The sequence below is a fragment of the Perognathus longimembris genome, chromosome 6 (genome assembly GCF_023159225.1).
Source record: "Perognathus longimembris pacificus isolate PPM17 chromosome 6, ASM2315922v1, whole genome shotgun sequence".
Classification (NCBI taxonomy): Eukaryota; Metazoa; Chordata; class Mammalia; order Rodentia; family Heteromyidae; genus Perognathus; species Perognathus longimembris.
In genome coordinates, this window is record NC_063166.1 from 7377358 (window position 1) to 7396118 (window position 18761).

Genomic DNA, 18761 nt, shown 5'->3' on the forward strand with positions numbered 1-18761 from the left:
ACTTGAGCCACAGCGCCGCTTCTGGCCGTTTTCTGTATATGTGGTGCTGGGGAATCGAACCTAGGGCTTCGTGTATCTGAGGCAGGCACTCTTGCCGCTAGGCTATACCCCCAGCCCCCCAAGTCTTAATTCTTATAACAGAAATTATATATTGAAATAGACCAAGCTCTCGCTATTTGAAACTTCTGTCATGTATGAAAAAACAAAAGTGGTGGCTCATACCTGTAATCCTAACTACTTGGGAGGCTGAGATCTGAGGATCAGGGTTCAAAGCCAGCTTGGGCAGGAAAGCCCATGAGATTCTTATCTCCAATTAACCACCAGAAAACCAGAAGTGGCAGCTTTGACTCAAAGTGGTAGAGCGCTAGCCTTCAGCAAAAAGAATTCAGGGATAGTGCCCAGGTCCCGAGTTCAGGCCCCATGATCAAACAAAAAAAAAAGGTTTGTGGGGCTGGGAATATGGCCTAGTGGCAAGAGTGCTTGCCTCCTATACATGAAGCCCTGGGTTCAATTCTCCAGCACCACCTACACAGAAAATGGCCAGAAGTGGCGCTGTGGCTCAAGTGGCAGAGTGCTAGCCTTGAGCAAAAGGAAGCCAAGGACAGTGCCCTGAGTTCAAGGGCCAGGACTGGCAATAAATAAATAAATAAATAAAATCCTCCCCCAAAAGTTTGTTACCTTGTCATTACAATGCAATAGGGTATATAATCATTACCTTTCAATCAGTGAATTCATTATCTCACTATTTTCTTGAAAAAGGCATATGAGGTTGGTTGGGAGGTTAAGATAGTTACACAACTGTTCAAAGTGTCTTGTTCCAGAAACTGCAAGCAGAGAAAGAAAATATATGAAAGAGCTAAGTACATTCTCCCTGGGGGAAAGCAATAGGAGAGCTTTAAAAAAATGACAGAAGTTCATTCAAAGCACACATGACAATGGGCAGAATGGAGTTAGGCCATAATTTCCTGGTGTTTCAGCTTGACCATCTGAAGATGGAAAACCTGATCATTTACCTCACTGTGACCATCAAAAAACACAAATGACATGTTGGCAACATATCAGCTCAAGAATATGAGATGGTTTATCATGACAGGTGGACTTAGCATAACTGCTATTATTATTTATTTGTTTTGTTTTTGTTGCCAATCCTGGGGCATGGACTCCGGTCCTGAGCACTGTCCCTGGCTTCTTTTTGCTCAAGCCTAGCACTCTACCTCTTAAGCCACAGTGCCACTTCCGGCTTTTTTCGATATATGTGGTGCTGAGGAATCGAACCCAGGGCTTCATTTATATGAGGCGAGCACTTTACCACTAGGCCATATTCCCAGCCCCTAACTGCTATTATTATATATGGTGCCAGGAAAAGTAATAGCATGGAATGGCAGACAACAAACTTTTTTTTGTTGTTGTTTTGTTTTGATTTTGGCCAGTCCTGGGCCTTGGACTCAGGGCCTGAGCACCGTCCCTGGCTTCTTCCCGCTCAAGGATAGCACTCTGCCAGCTGAGCCACAGTGCCCCTTCTGGCCGTTTTCCATATATGTGGTGCTGGGGAATCGAACCGAGAGCTTCATGTGTAGGAGGCAAGCACTCTTGCCACTAGGCCATATTCCCAGCGACAACAAACTTTTTTTTTTTTTTTTTTTTTGGCCGTCCTGGGCCTTGGACTCAGGGCCTGAGCACTGTCCCTGGCTTGTTCCCGCTCAAGGCTAGCACTCTACCACTTGAGCCACAGTGCCGCTTCTGGCCGTTTTCTGTATATGTGGTGCTGGGGAATCGAACCTAGGGCCTCGTGTATCCGAGGCAGGCACTCTTGCCACTAGGCTATATCCCCAGCCCCGACAACAAACTTTTAAGAGCAACATTATATGCATGCATCCTACAACCAGAGCAGGCACTCTAAGATCAGACATTATTAAGGTTTACGATACTTTAATTAAATGAATCCAAGGAGAACATGGAGAAACAAATGTGGAGTAGCAAAGCAATTTTCAATTTAAAATCAGATTTATGTACAATTGTGAATTTTAATGCCATTAACTTAAGAAATACTTTCAACTGTTCATGTTCATTTTAGAGATTCAAATAAAGAAGCAAACACAGACACAGATACAGGCACATACATACCCAATCCTTCCCAAATATGTGTTTTCATTCTATAATTAGACTTGACCAGTCAATAAGCTATACTTTAACTTTTTTGTGTCCTAATCCTAGGGCTTGAACTCAGGGCTTCTGTGCTGTCCTTGAACTTTTTTCCCTCAAGGCTAGTTCTCTAGCTTGAGCCACAGCTCGACTTTTGGGTTTTAATTTTTTCCTAAGTAGTTAATTAGAGATAAGGGTCTCACGCACTTTCCTGCACAGGCTGGCTCTGAACTGGCATTGTCTGTTCTTAGCCTCCTGAGTTGCTAGTATTATAGGTGTGAGACACCAATGCCTGGCTTCAGCTTTTGTTTCTGCTAATCACCTTTATTCTCAACTGCTAGAGTACAGCTACAGTCATTTTCTGCATTCCAAAGAAATAAGAAGTTACCTTGCATTTCGGGTGGAGGTGGAACTCCATTAAGATAATGGAAAAACAAGGCAGAACACTTGAGGAATGGCATGATTCCAGCTTTAACACTCCTCCACAGATGCCAACCAGAGGATATTTCTTTCAAGGCACTGGAAAAGAGAAAATCATTAGGGTATCTAGAAAGAAAAGATCTTACTAGATAAAGCACAGTGTGACCAAGATTGGAAATTGATAGTACATGTAGAAACAGGTGAATTGGCTAGTAGTTGCCTTGGTTATTAGAAAATGTCAGGTTTAAATAGTGATACTCCCTTCGCTAGCCTGACTACTAATGGAGGATGCTTTGGGAAGAGGTAGCCTCACCTTCCTGTGAACCGATGAAGGGTGCTATATATAGCCAGAACTGCCAGTTCTTCTTCTGTAGAGGTACTTTCTTGATCCATGCCATTCTCCTCTGAAAGATAAGCAAATACTAACACACCGTTTTCCTAGTGTGTTTGATGTCAAAAGAACCAATCAGTCAATTCTCAGCTATATCCATATACTCATATGTAACATGAAATAGTATTCACAAATGATACAGAATTTTAATTCTTCAACTGTGAGCACAGATCTGATGTATATCAGACCAAGGAGCCAACCAGCATGAGGTGGGTAAAATAAACTAATTATGTATTTTAAACATGTTTGATAAACAGGAAGTTCCAATGAGAACATAATAATGATGAACGCACAGGGAATTACTGAATGCCTAAATGACATTTCAAAACACAGAGGCTGAGATCTGAAGATTACTATTCAAAGCAAGCTCGTGCAGCAAAGTCTCTGAGACTCATCCTTAATTAAACACTGAAAAAAAAAGCCAGAAGTGGAGCTATGGCCCAAATGGTAGAATGCTAGCCTTGAGCAATAAAGCCAGGGACAGTGTCAGAGACCTGAGATCAAATCTCAGGACTGGTGCACAGACGCACATACACATAGACACAAAGTAAAGTTAAACTATGCTACTCAAATATTAACGAATTTGTTTAAAAGAAAAAGAAGCCAGGTGCTGGTGGCTCATGCCTGTGATCCTAGCTACTCAGCAGGCTGAGATCTGAGGATTGCAGTTCAAAGTCAGCCTGGGCAGGAAAGTCCGAGAGCCTCATTTCTAATAATCAGAGAAAAAAAAAAGCTAGAAGTGGTACTATGGCTCAAGTGGTATAGCAGTAGCCTTGGGCGAAAGCTGCTCAAGGATGGTACCCAGGATTGGCAAAACAAAAGTGGTGGGTAGGGGGGAAAAAGAAGAGGAAAAGAAAAGAAAAACATTTTGGGGGGAAAGGTGATTACTAGAATATGAACTTGAGGCCTAGTACTTGCTTGGTTTGCTTACTTGGCTGGCATTCTACCGAGCCATGCCTCCAGCCTAGCTTTTTGCTGGTTATTTTGTTTGTTTGTTTGCCAGTCCTGGGGCCTGAACTCAAAAGCCTGGGCAATGTCCCTGAGCTTTTTTCCCCTCAAGCCTCTTGGCTCAAAGCTTTGCTTAAACACTCTACCACTTGAGCCATGTTGGGGCATCGGCTTGGCATTGAGGGGAGTGGTCCTGAGAGACCACCCCCTTTCTCCCACCCTGGGGCTGCGTGGCTGTTAGCCACTCCTACCCCCTTCCGGGTCCAGAACCGGAAGAGGGGGCTGAACCAGCCCTGCCTTCCGTCTCTAAGCACATGTGCCAAAATGGCGCCAGCTGAGCCCAGGAGGGACAGTCTTATGGGACGTGACATTAGCCTTGGAGGAGATCCTAGGGTGCCGCCTTGGACGGACAGCTCATCAGCCAATCGCTAATACCTAGTTAGGCAATCCAAGTCCCTCCCCTGTCATCACTGCTATAAATGTAATTGCCCTCCCCTTTATTAAACGGAAAGCTCGCCAGACGGTTCCCCGAAATCGCCTGTATCCTGAGTCCTGCTTTAAACTTAAGGGGGACTTGGCGGGCGGTTTTGTGGCTCTACCTCATCTCGGCCCCCCCCCCCACCAACGCTTCCTGCTCCTCCTGCTGGTGGGAGAAGCACACAGAGCCGAGTGTCCCGACAGAGCCACAGCGCCACTTCTGGCTTTTTCTGTGTATGTGGTGCTGAGGAATCCAACCTAGGGCTTTATGCATGCTAGGCAAATACTCTATCGCTAAGCCACATTCTGAGCCTTTGCTGGTTATTATTATTATTTTTTTAAGTCGGAATAGGGGCAAAGTCTATTTGTTTTGTTTTGTTGCCAGTCCTGGGGCTTGGATCATGGCCTGAGCACTGTCCCTGGCTTCTTTTTGCTCTAGGTTAGCACTCTACCTCTTAAGCCACAGTGCCACTTCTGGCTTTTTTCTATATATGTGGTGCTGAGGAATCGAACCCAGGGTTTTAGGTATACGAGGCGAGCACTTTACCACTAGGCCATATTCTCAGCCCCTTTGCTGGTTATTTTGGACATGAAGTCTCACAGACTTTTATCCCAGGCTAAAACCACAATCCTCGGGGATATAGCCTAGTGGCAAGAGTGCCTGCCTCGGATACACAAGGCCCTAGGTTCGATTCCCCAGCACCACATATACAGAAAACGGCCAGAAGCGGCGCTGTGGCTCAAGTGGCAGAGTGCTAGCCTTGAGCGGGAAGAAGCCAGGGACAGTGCTCAGGCCCTGAGTCCAAGGCCCAGGACTGGCCAAAAAAAAAACAAAAACAACAACAACAACAAAAAACCACAATCCTCTAGAATTCAGCTTCCTTAGTAGCTTATGGCCTTAGCCAGTAGTGCCCAGTGGACAGGGGCTTTTTTTTTTTTTTTTTTTTTGGCCAGTCCTGGGCCTTGGACTCAGGGCCTGAGCACTGTCCCTGGCTTCCTTTTGCTCAAGGCTAGCACTCTGCCACTTGAGCCACAGTGCCACTTCTGGCCGTTTTCTGTATATGTGGTGCTGGGGAATCGAACCCCGGGCCTCATGTATACGAGGCAAGCTCTCTTGCCACTAGGCCATATCCCCAGCCCCTGGACAGGGGCTTTTAACAGCAGAAATTTAACTTAAAACTTTCTATATGAAGATAAACAGAGAAACCAAGTTGTTTAGTTTATCTATTATTCTCATTGAAACATCTTCTCCCTCTTCATACTTTTTTGAAATGGAGAAAACACAAACGCTTCCTTCAAGATGCTGACAAAAGAAGGCAGGAGTTACCTGTACACGAGGTAAGTAAGATCTGAACGATGTGTGCCATAATAACCAGATGTAAAATGTGAAGGTCTCCCGTGCTGAGGCTGGTCCCTGAAAAATCTTGACATTGCAGTGCAGGAAAAGCAAGCACCAAGCCCACCTAAACATCAAACCCAGAACATTAGGAGAGTACAGTCATTTCATCTCACAGATAAGCCTATTTCCATTTTCTTCCTGAGAAGAAGGATGTCTAAACACTCAGATCAAGTCTGTCAACTAGCTTCCTTAACTTTTTTTTGTGGGTGCTGGTCCTGGGGTTTGAACTCAGGGCATGGGTGCTGTCCCTGAGGTTTTGTGCTCAAGGCTAGCATTCTACCACTTGAGTCACAGCTCCAATTCAGGTTTTGAGGTGGTTAAATGGAGATAAGAGTTTCACAGACTTTACTGGTTAGCCTGGTTATCCTCAGGTCTCAGCTTCCTGAGTAGCTAGGATTACAGGTCTGAGTCACCAGCACCCAACTACTATTTTCTTTCTGAGGCTCCTCATAAAAGAATTAAATGCAGAAGTGATTAGGGAGGATATCTCACCAAACACAAGGAGAGTTATGGAGTATGTGGACCATCAAACAAATGGTACAACACTCACCAGCATGTGAAACATGTCGATGTCTAATATGGAAGGAAGGTCTTCATAGCTGTCATTAGGCACCAGTGCTAAAGATTGAAGGAAAAACATGTGAGTATAGTTCACATGGCAATATAAACTGAAATCCATAAAGTCTAGTTTTAGCCTTTTGAGGATGCGTATGACTTTCTTTTAGTTAGAGATCATGTAAGAAAAAGTCCTATAAATACTTCTTCATAATTGAGAAGAAATTATACTGTTAATAAAAATTGTCAAAGATGAGAAATAATCATAACATGTACTGTAACTATATGGATACTTACAGGCAAAAAGTTTACAAAAGTGTCCCTGAACCACTGGAAGTGATGCCACGGTCCAATGTGCTGCTGCAAATCTTGTTATTGACCTAAGACAGTCATCCTGCAATAAAGAAATTGATATATTTATCAAAGAAGCCAACACATAAAGTAGTTCTCTTCTTTCAGGGAGCCAGTTCAAAGCACAGGTGAACGCACAATAGAATGTCTCTCAGGGACATAGAACTGAATCTGCGACGTCTGCAATGACTGCCTCTATCATGGAATAATGCTAAATACACAAACACAAATACAAATACAAATAATGCTAAATACACAAGAGCCATCTCCTTGCCACTATGCCCACTGGAGCTCTCTGAAAAAGAACACATCTCTCTTGCTAAGCACTGGTGGCTCAGGCCTGTAACCCGAGCTACCCAGGTGGTTGAATGAGATCTGAGGATTGCGGTATGAAGCCAGCCTGTGTAGGAAAGTCTGTGAGACTCTTGACTCCAATTAACCACCAGAAAACTGGAAGTGAACCTGCGCTGTGGCTCAAAGTGGTAGAGCATTAGCCTTGAGTAAAAAAGCTCAGGGAGAATGCCCAGGCCCTGAATTCAAGCCCCACAACTGACCCCCCCCCCCCAAAAAAAAAGGCCTGAAGGATCACAATTTGAAGTCAGTCCAGACAGAGAAGTCCATGAGATTCTTATCTGCAACAAAACAGCAAAAAGCCAGAAGTGGAGCTGTAGCTCAAATGGTAGAGCATCAGATTTGAGTGAAAAATAATCCAGACTCCAAGTTCAGTACAGGCACACACACAAATTTTAAGAAAACAGTTTTGAGTTTTTCTCATCTTTTCAAGTGCTTAACAAAGAGCTCTAAATAAGAGATATAGTATCTCCTAGAAATCCATAATAAAGAAAAATCAAGAAAAGCTGAACTACAAACATTACTTCTTCAATATCTTTACAGAAAATATGTTTTACTTTGAAAAGAATGAACTGTTACAAAAATGACTTCAGGTCTGTATGTTTAAAAGAAGCAAAACCTATCAGAAGCCATATAGAACCTACCAGTCTGCAAGGCAAAGGACCAAATAATGGCTTATCTTCATCACTCAAAATTCTTTCTGTGGATTAAAAATGATTAATACAGTCAACTTCATGTTGTGTTTATTTTACTACTTTATCTTCTAACAAGGTAAAACAATCTGTATAAAGTGAAATATTGTCAGGTTTGATAATCCTTTAAATCATTTCATAAGAATTAATTTTGAATGATAAGAACAAAAAGATTCCCTCAACTAATAAAATGGTGTAGCCACCACCTCTGTGAGTTTATTGCTATAGTTTATAAGCTGCCAGACTAAAATTCTTTCTATATATGACATTTTCTGCTTTAAGCCCTTTATTATTTCTTTATATTTCAGTTAAAACAGAAATCTAGCTGGGCACTGGTGGCTCACAGCTGTAATCCTAGCTACTTAGGAGGCTGAAATCTGAGGATCGACGCTTGAAGCCAGGAAACTCTGTGAGACTCTCATCGCCAATCAACAACTCAAAAACCCATAGTGGCCCCATGGCTCAAAGTGGTAGAGCACTAACCTTGAGCAAAAAGAGCTCAGGGACAGCACCCAGGTCCTGAGTTCAAGCGCCACCACTGACAGGAAAAAAACACAACAACAACAAAAATACCCAAAAAAACAAAATCCCACCAAACCCCAGGATTCTAAAGCTAACTCTAATCAACTTATGTTCATGATGTGAAGCAGTACAATCTCTCACCTATGCTCTGGATAGTGTAGGCACAACTACCCCAACATGTAATGGGCACACGGGGGTCACTCTCATTGGGATGAACCTTCAGTCCCACCTTGTAAGTAGCAGTTCCAAATGTTGTTAGCATTTCTTTTATGCTCTCAGAATAAGGGTTCCTGCAACAAACATGTATAGGATTAGTTCCAAATAATGTGTAATAAAATGGCTTTTTTTCTGGACCTGGGGCTTCAACATAGGGCTTTGGGCACTGTCCCTGAGCCTCTTTGTGTTCATGGTTAACACTACCATTTGAGCCACGGCACCACTTTAGGCTTTTTCTGAGTAGCTACTGGAGATAAAGAGACTCACAATACTCAAATCTCAGTCTCCTGAGTAGCTAGGATTACAGGTGTGAGCCACCGTCACCTGGCACTGTTTTTCTTTTTTTGTATTTTACAAGTTTATTAATATTTGAGACTCTAGAGCCTGGTGTAAATGGCTTTTTTCTTAACAGCTATTTCCTATGTTGAAACGGAACCACTTAACTGTATTCAGAGACAACTACAGGAAAAGGGGAAGGGGAGAATCAAAGCTGTTAAGAGTTAGATGCTCTCTGGGTTAGCAAAGAAGCATAGAAGTAAGAATGGGACATTAGGAAAGTCTACAGAGAGAACTATAGGAACCCTGACACTCTCTCTTCCCATTCTGAGAGTATCAGCAGTGCATACTCACTGCCATGGATAGTAAAGAGTCCTCAGAGAAAAGCTGAGCCATACACTGACACCACTAATAAAAGACTCACAGTCACTTCATCACCTACTTTGAGACTTACAAGTCAGCAATACCTGCCTATACGTATCCAATGAGCTTTTTGCTGTTAAATGAGCTATTTTTAAATAGCTACCCAAGGGGCTGGGGATATAGCCTAGTGGCAAGAGTGCCTGCCTCGGATACACGAGGCCCTAGGTTCGATTCCCCAGCACCACATATACAGAAAACGGCCAGAAGCGGCGCTGTGGCTCAAGTGGCAGAGTGCTAGCCTTGAGCGGGAACAAGCCAGGGACAGTGCTCAGGCCCTGAGTCCAAGGCCCAGGACTGGCCAAAAAAAAAAAAAAAAAAGAAGTAAAAAAAAAAAAATAGCTACCCAAGGACCAATAAACATTTAGAGAACGCATCAAAGGAAGAAACTGAAAAAAACAAGAAGAAAGAAAAACTTGGGACTAAGTGTTCAGCTCAGTGGGTTTAGCAAGGCCTTGGACATGAACACAAAACACCTGACCACCAACATCACCATAAACCCCACAAAAATGTAATAACCAGGTATCCTTTCTTAGGAGCCTGTTGAAAGATGTATGTGAGCAAAAGAGGGAATATGACTGAAGAAAGCTTCAAGGTGACAGCTATGTCCTGTCCTTGCTGGTACAGGAGGGCAGAGGCTTTGTATGGGAGGGAGGACTCCAGGAGAGAAGACAATTTAACTGGTACAAGCACTTGAGTTAGGCATCCAACAGGCCTACAACACTATTCAGGGGAAGAACAAATTTAAAAATACACCTACAGGAAAACAAAATACCAAAAAAAAAGTAATTATTAACTGTGGAAAAGTCAAACGTGTACAAGAAAGGAAATACAACTGGAAGAAATACAATTATAGTAAAAAACTGATGATTTAGCTAAAAGTTCTGAAATGATGTCTAATCAACATGAAAGACAATGTTGAATTAGAAATATGGACATAGGGTTGTGGGTATAGCTCAGTGGTATAGTGCTTGCCTAGTAAGTTATAGGGTCCTGGGTTGAATAGCCAACATTAGGGGCAAAAAAGATACATTAGTCATGACAGAGAGACAAACAAAAAGACAAGACTGGCAGTGGAAAAGGGTCACAAGAGGCAGAGTATGATGTTTCTTCACTTAGGCCTTGCAATTCTATATTTAATGGTAGTACACACTAGGTAGGCACAGATTGCAGGTAGTTTGTGTGCATTACGTCCTCTCACCATTATCACTGTGGGCTATTCTCACACTGCAGATGAGGGAAACGAAGTACACAGGGGTGAAGCAATTTACTCAAAGTCACACAGCTAATAAGCAGTGGTGTTGGGAACCTAACCAAGGAATCTATCTAAGCCATCCTTTATAATTGGTCGTCACTAAACAGAGTTGAAAATACGCTGCTTGGGTGTTAGTGACTAAGACTGGTTGGTCCATAAGTGGAAAGGTGTAAGTCATAAGGAAATATAGGACTTAGTGGGGGAAGCCAGAGTCTGACTTCTCTAGATGTCTTGATGAGGTGGCCAGGAAGCAGATCAGCTGGTCACCCAGGCAGAAGTGGACACTCAAACAGTCACATGGTTCTTTTATCATGTAATACTTAAGCTTCAAAATTCAACATCAGTATTTTGTTGCATCGTGGTTTCTAGCTTGTCAAATCATTTTCCTATTAATTGCTGACTTAATTTTTCATTTTGAATGGGCCATATTTAAAAGAAATGGAATGAAATACTCACTTAGGATGAAAACTGGGCCTAAATCCTTCTGGAAGCTGTAATTCATTTATGTTTTCTGAATTATCTGAAGAGGCAGTATCTACAGAAACAAGCATTTTATATAATTTTTCTAAAGATCACATTTCTATATATATATTTAATGTATGCAATAAATATACCTGGGAAAAATTCCCAGTTATAGCAACAGGCATAATATACATTCCACATAAAGCATAACAAATACTGGTGGCTGTCTGATAGAAGTACCTTCTCACAGTTTGCCCACTAGACCAAGAGCATGCTATTTAGTTTTTGCTCATACTGCTTTCCCACAGGTCATCAGGGCAGTGTGTGGTCTATGAAACTTGGGGAACTTTTGGTGCTGCCTACAATGAAGTCAATCCACACATGCACTGAAAACTAAAGCGTGCTCAACACTCAGTCACATTTACATTTCCCTTTCCCCAGCACTTCAGCAAAATGGAGAAGTATTTATTATAAACTTTACTTGAGCTTATATGTTATCTAAGAATAAAGATTAATATAGCTGGGTGCTGGTAGCTCACACCTGTAATCCTAGCTACTCAGGAGGCTAAGATCTGAGGATTGTGGTTTGAAGGCAGCCCAGGCAGAAAAGACCATGAGACTCTTATCTCCAATTAGCCACTAAAAAACTGAAAATGGCGCTGTGGCTCAAAGTGGTAGAGCACTAGCCTTGAGTACAAAGAGGCTCAGGATAGCACCCAGACCCCGAGTTCAAGACCCACAACCAAAAAAAAAAAAAAAAAAAGAAATTAATACATTAGAGTCAAATTTATTTTAAAAAGACCAACTATCATCGCTACTCAGGAAGCTGAGATCTGAGGATTGTGTTTCAAAGCTAGCCCTCAGCAGTAAAGTCTTTGAAACTACTACGTGCAATTAAGCAGCAAAAACTCAGAAGTGGGGCTGGGAATGTGGCTTAGTGGTAGAGTGCTTGCCTAGCATGCATGTAGCCCTGGGTTCGATTCCTCAGCACCATATAAACAGTAAAGACCGAACGGCACTGTGGCTCAAGTGGTAGAGTACTAGCCTTGAGCAAAAAGAAGCCAGGGACAGTGTTCAGGCCCTGAGTCCCAAGCCCCAGGACTGGCAAAAACAAAACAAAACAAAAAAAAACCCCTCAGAAGTGGAACTTTGGCTCAAGTAATAGAGCACCAGTCTTGAGCGAAAAAGCTAAGGGACAGTACCTACACCTTGAGTTCAAGCTCTAGTACTGCTTCAAAAAAAAAAAAAAAACCACACACACACACAAAGAAAATTACAATGAATCAAAAAAAAATTGGGGGGGGGGGTGGCGCAGGATCTTACTATATACTCTATATACCCCAGGCTCAATGCAAATTTAAGATCCTCCTGCCTTAATCTCCTGAGTGCTAAGATTATAGGAATATTCCTGGCATAAATAAAAGACTTTACAATAATATCTTCTGGCTCTTATTTTCCAAAGATCTCAGGCTTTAAGGGGCAAAAAAGAAAGCAGGTTATCATAACTTACTAGGTGCATGTTCTTCTTTCCTAAGAGCCTGTAACGCTTTTATCTGCTGAGATACTGTTTTAATCCACTGAGTCAGATTTGGTTGATGTGAAAAATTTAACCTCCTAGAAAACATTACAGAGAATACTTAGTACACTTTACTATTGTTGTATAGTTTAAGATAGAAAAGAGTTCTTAGATTATCATGAGTATAATATTTTAGACACACTTCAAAGACTTGAGAACAGGTCAGAGGGAAAGTTATTGGGGAAAAAAAGCCAAAAGACCAAACCAAACAAACAACAATTCAAACACAACATGTGCTAGAGATGTAGACTGGGGTAGAACACTTGACTGAAATGCATGAGACTGAAGTTTCAATTCTCTCATCACTGGGGTAAGGGCAATTCAGAATAGATAGGGCAAATGGCATTTCTTTCAGTACTGGAATCTACTACAATTTCTTAAATATCATCACAACAAAAACTTATTAACTGCTTATTTGATAAGCTCTTAGCAATGTTTTACTGTAAATGTTTAGTATAATCCTCCTATGTATTATCACCCCTATTTAGCAGATGGGGAAACTGAGATTTAGGGCTTGACTAAGGTCATAAAAGGCAAATTTGGCATTCAAACCAAGTTCTGTCACATTTCAAAGACTGTTATTTTTGTAACTGTATTCAGTTATGACTATGCAATAATGCCTCTTAAAGACAAAAAATACTTAAACCACCAAGTCACAGGTGAAATCCAACCCAAAATCATTTCTCCTTATTGCTTAATCCTTATTCTAACAATGATAGCTTTTTTAGTTCAAATTCATTTTATAAGTAGGATTAGGAGCACAAATTTACATCACAATCTATTCATCCTCCCTCTCCCCCCATCCTGGGGCATGAACTCAGGGCTTAGGCACTGTCCCAGAGCTTTTTCTGCTCAAAGCTAGAGCTCTGTCACTTGAGCCATACCTCCACTTCCAGCTTTTTTGCTGGTTAATTGGAGCTAAATTCTCATGGACCTTCCTCCCTGGGATGGCTTCTAACCACGATCCTTAGATCTCAGTCTCCTGTATTAAATAAAGGGTGAGCCACCAGTGCCTGGCTACATTTTTTTTTTTTAAACAACACTGATTCTTGGGCTGGGAATGTGGCTTAGTGGTAGAGTGCTTGCCTAGCATGCATGAAGCCCCGGTTCAATCCTCAGCACCACATATAGAGAAAAAGCCAGAAGTGGGAGCTGTGTGGTAGAGTGTGGGTGCTCAAGTGGTAGAGTGCTAGCCTTAAGCAAAAAAGAAGCCAGGGACAGTGCTCAGGCCCTGAGTTCGGGCCCTGGAACTGTAATAACAAAACAAAACAACACTGATTCCTAAGGGTATTCTTGGCCAAGTTGCAAATAATTATTATTCAAAGTATGATTTTTTTGTTTTTGCTTTTGCCAATGCTGGGTGGGGCTTGAACTCAGGACCTGGTGCTGTCCCTGAGTTTCTTTTGCTCAAGACTAGCACTCTACCACCTGAGCAACAGTGCCACTTCCAGCTTTTTCTGTTTATGTAGTGGTACTGGGGGATAGCACCCAGGGCTTCATGCATGCTAGGCAAGCACTCTACCACTTGTTATGCCAAGTCGTGAGAAGACCATCAAGAAGGCCACCTAGACTCAGACGTTCCGAAATGCAAAAGCAAGGCTTTATTCAGGCGAGCTGCAACTCGGGCCTCGTCCTACCCACTGACACAGCAGAGGTTAGGAGGAAGCCCCGAGCTGCGATTGCACAGGGCTTATAAAGGCAAAAAAAGTTACAGCAATCAGGTGTTCAAGCAAGCAAGATTAGGACACGGGTACAAATCTGATTGGCTCAGGGCTCGAGGCATTCTGGGGACGGTTAGAGTTAAGCATTCCCAGGCGGTTAGAGTTCTTGACCGGCTGGGCCCTAATAAGCTTGCCCTGGGTTTGCTCATAGTTTAAACAGACAACAAAATGGGGGCTGCCTGAAAATGGGGTTTACTTTAACTCTTCATTCCCCCCTTCACCACTAAGTCACATTTGCAGCCCTCAAAGTTTGAACTGTTACTACAAATGAAGATACTTGTTTTCATGAATATCAGAATTTTATTATCTTCTAGATTATTGATGGGTGAATAACAACTATTAAAAATAGGTGTCATGAAGATTTACCTGTTAAAAATATTCCTTGGAGGAGGCAGTAGAGGAATAACAGTATTACTCAAGCATTCACAAAGGGGACAGAGGAACTCTCCATTCTCTACATCATAGCTTGTGTGCAAGCGTAGCCTCTGTTGCCTTCTCTGTTCTTTAGCTTGAACAGAATCAAAATACCTTCACAAGTAGAGAACATGAGGTGTCAAAATCAGTCAGTGGTCATTTATTGCAACAAGAGTCAAACGTCAATATTTTAAATCACTGGTTTTCACAAATACTTAAAAATGAAAACCTTAAAAACAGCCTGAAGTATTTTTAACAGTGGCACTGTGACTTTTTGAGTTGTTTTAACAATCAAACTATATTAAGGGTTCTAAAGCAGGTATTATTTCTTTTTGCAGAAGCACAGAAAGTATCAAAGTTGAACATGTTCAAGGTTTTCTCACTTTAGCACAGGGAGTCAAGATAATCTTGGAAGTAACAAAGTACCAACACCTTTGTAATCAAGAGCAGTTCACCTTGGGTCTAGAAAAAGGCATTGCTCATTTATTTATGATTTATGTCACTCATAAAAAAATTCTTAGCTGGGCACTGGTGAATAACATCTGTAATCTTAGCTACTCAGGAGGTTGAGATTTCAGGATCATGGTTCAAAGTTATCCCAGGCAGGAAAGTCTGTGAGACTCCTTTTTTTCAGTCGTGGAGCTTGAACTCTGGGCCTGGGTGCTGTCTCTGAGCCCTTCAACTCAACGGTAGGGCTCTACCACTTGAGCCACAGTGCCATTTCTGGTTTCCTGGTGGTTAATTGGAGATAAGAGTCTCATGGACTTTCCTGCCTGGGCAGGCTTTGAACCGAGATCCCCAGGCGTGAGCCACTGACACCTGGCTGTGAGACTCTTTTTATAATCAATTAGCCACCAAAAAGCTGGAAGTATAGCTGTAGCTCAAGTGGTAGAGTGGTAACCATAAGCACAAAAGCTCAGGACAGCACCCAGGTCCTGTGTTCAAACCCTAAGACAAGAAAAAAAAACAAACAAAAAAACACACCATTCATCCCATCCAAACCCACAAATTGTAGCATTCATTTCCACATAGGGTCTAGTGAGGACCACAGCTACATTTGTCCCTCCATTTCTGTGGACCCTTTACCCTTCCCAAAGCAGATTAACCAACCAAGAAGACAAAAGAAAATGAAAACAAAAGCAGCAACAAAGAAAAAAAACCAAAAAACTCTTGTTTACAAAAAAACAAAACAAAACAACAACAACAAAAATTCTTCCAGTTTGTTACAGATTTACTTAATTGTTTGAGGGAACCAAAAACACTACTATAAAGCTATACTAATTTGACATAGCCTAAGGTTTCCAATGATTTGATGACATATATGACAAAATAATCTGTTTTCGTAATTTGGTAAAAATACGTATTTTTTTGGTCAATATCTTTAGTTCTTTTCCTTTCTTCTAGAATGGAATTTCCTTAGAAATTTAATGTTGAGCTTTCAGATAAGCTTCTCTTGACTACTATGAAGAATACATATTACCTTTGCCAACAATGGGCGTGCATAATGTGTCCACAGCTACCTGTGTGTGTTCCACAAGACAGGTCGGGATGCATGAATAATGGATCATATTTTTCTGCATTATAAAACAAAACAAAACAAAAAAGCCCAAGCATTTAATTTTCTTTTAGTAAATGTACAACTTTGAATTTGTGAAATCATTAATAAGGACTTTTAAACTTGCTACTATATATATTGAGTATCTGTGTACTTTAGTGTCCACTAGGGGTTCCTAAAGTCAGTCCTCAGGAATACCAAGGATAACTACCAATCCATCCTGGTCAATGAAATATTCCACTTCTCTCCTTCAGCGCTGAGCTCAAGATAAAAAAGATAATTTTCCTGAGACTGACTTGAATACATTCAAAGCTGGGTTTCAATGCAATGTGTGTGTGTATATATATATGTATATATATGTATATGTATATGTATGTATGTTTGGCAGTAGTGGGTATGCTCTCTCAAATATCTATTGAACGACTTGTGTAGAAATAACCATAGCCACCATACAACAGGCAAAGTGACAATAAAATATCTAAGCTCACACTAGATCAGACTGAGGGCTGGTTAGAATTCTCCATTCTGGTGCTAATATTTACAGTAAAAAATTCACTCATTGCTAGCCAAAACTTTTTTCTTCAGGAAGTAATGAATCAGAAACAATATTTGATTTGAAATGTTCATAGACTACCTAGTTTAAATAACAATTTTTAAGATGAAAAATGTAGTTATATTTCATAACTAGGGTGTTCAGTCATACCATGAAGACTTCCCTTTGAGGGAAAATTTATATCCTCCAAGTGAAAGATTCTGACTAAAGAGGTGCTTTGGGAATTCCTCAGACAAGGGTCTTCCTCTCAGGAAATTCCACAGGGGCCACCATGGACACATGCAAATAGCAAACAAGCTGAAGAGAGGAGGCATACAACTCAGACTTAACAGCCTTAACACCTGGGAGGTGGTTCTCAATCTACTAAGTTGGCAATTCCTATTTATGTTCTGGCTAAATACAATACCAACCCCATGGAGTAATTATCATATAAGTAAAACTCTCCCTAAGTCACCAACCACACTGAATGGCTGGCATTAAATAGGGGGATATGGACTTAGCTATGACTCACCTGGATCCTCAATGATTTTTTTTCTGTTTTTTGATAGTACAGTTGATCTTTGAACAAAGGCTGCCAAAACCATTGCCCTATTTTCCACATTAACTTCTTGTTCCTCTTGACACAATATACAGGTAACAACTTGTCTTTGTTCAGGGACCTGAGTTTGTGCTGGGCCCAATGCTGTAAATGTCATATCTGAAACCATAGGACTGTAATATAAGAGGTTATAGATATAATCAATAAACCTAAGAACTTTCTACATAATCATAACACAATAGAATCAGGTATGTACATACTGAACACATTTTTTTTTGATGACTTGAATTGGCTGAAGACTTTCTTATGTGTTAGAACCATTTTCTTACTTCTCATCACCCATATGCAACCAATGCCAGACGCTGAGCTTAGAGCATCTATTCTTTTTTTGTTTGTTTGTTTGTTTGTTTCCAGTCCTGGGCCTTGGACTCAGGGCCTGAGCACTGTCCCTGGCTTCTTTTTTGCTCAAGGCTAGCACTCTGCCACTTGAGCCACAGCGCCACTTCTGGCCATTTTCTGTATATGTGGTGCTGGGGAATCGAACCCAGGGCTTCATGTATATGAGGCAAGCGCTCTTGCCACTAGGCCATATCCCCAGCCCCAAGACTCTTGATCTCTTTAATTAATCGCCAAAAAGGGGCTGGGAATATGGCCTAGTGGCAAGAGCGCTTGCCTCGTATACATGAAGCCCTGGGTTCAATTCCCCAGCACCACATATATAGAAAACGACCAGAAGTGGCGCTGTCGCTCAAGTGGCAGAGTGCTAGCCTTGAGCAAAAAGAAGCCAGGGACAGTACTCAGGCCGAGTCCAAGCCCAGGACTGCCCCTCCCCCCCCCAAAAAAAAAATCACCAAAAAGTAGAGTTGTAGCTCATGTGGCTGATTGTTAGCCTAGGGCACAAAAGCTTAGGGACAGAGCCCAGGCCTTGAGATCAAGCCCCAGGATTAGTACACAAAATAAAACAAAACAAAACTGTAAGGAAAAGAAACTTTGTTCCTAATTGAGATTCAATTATTATTACTATGTTTACCTATGATCCAGAACAGCAGAGGTAGAGGCATCAAGTTCTAGTGTCTGCTGGAAGAGCTCTTTGTTTTCATCAATGAAGTGTCGCTGCATCTCAGACATCTGGGCCATAACCTTTTCTCTACGAAGCCTCGCAATCTCAGCCTTTCTTTTCCGCTCAGCTTTGTCTTTGTCTCTGGAACTCTGAAATTATGCTTCATTCAATTATATACTACATGCATATTTTTTTCCAAAATAATAACAATTTAATTATAAATATTAACTGAAAACTATTCTACCATATTAAAATTTAAGAATCTTACCCTACTTGTTAAAGAAAAAAAAGCAAGCCAGAAAAACTGCCATGAAATAAAGAGTGGGATATTTTTAAAAAATATTTGGAATTTCAAATGTATGAGAATATCCATCAATACCTTATTACAAATAAATGAATTTGTACTGAACTTGCTGAGTTATTTCAGTATTTGTTGGTGGTGGTCCTGGGGCTTGAACTCAGGGCCT

The 18761-nt window shown here is 41.4% G+C and overlaps 1 protein-coding gene and 1 long non-coding RNA gene across 3 annotated transcripts in view; one reads left to right on the forward strand and one right to left on the reverse strand.

Annotated features, from left to right (window-relative positions):
- Positions 1-18761, reverse strand: part of Ubr2 (ubiquitin protein ligase E3 component n-recognin 2) — an 82502-nt gene that overhangs the window by 9090 nt on the left and 54651 nt on the right. For both annotated transcript variants that reach the window (XM_048347763.1, XM_048347762.1), the window contains exons 29-42: positions 18265-18443; positions 17208-17407; positions 16069-16162; positions 14541-14702; positions 12388-12491; positions 10872-10950; positions 8390-8538; positions 7679-7734; positions 6630-6726; positions 6328-6395; positions 5706-5841; positions 2876-2966; positions 2531-2661; positions 716-824 (exon numbers count right to left, since the gene is read on the reverse strand). In XM_048347763.1, the coding sequence (XP_048203720.1) occupies positions 716-824; positions 2531-2661; positions 2876-2966; positions 5706-5841; positions 6328-6395; positions 6630-6726; positions 7679-7734; positions 8390-8538; positions 10872-10950; positions 12388-12491; positions 14541-14702; positions 16069-16162; positions 17208-17407; positions 18265-18443 (1655 nt within the window). The remainder of the gene's footprint in view (positions 1-715; positions 825-2530; positions 2662-2875; positions 2967-5705; positions 5842-6327; positions 6396-6629; positions 6727-7678; positions 7735-8389; positions 8539-10871; positions 10951-12387; positions 12492-14540; positions 14703-16068; positions 16163-17207; positions 17408-18264; positions 18444-18761) is intronic.
- LOC125352587 lies at positions 2908-17904 on the forward strand. The gene is made up of 3 exons (XR_007211188.1): positions 2908-3031; positions 3694-3695; positions 17872-17904. It is a non-coding gene; the product is annotated as an uncharacterized LOC125352587 (long non-coding RNA).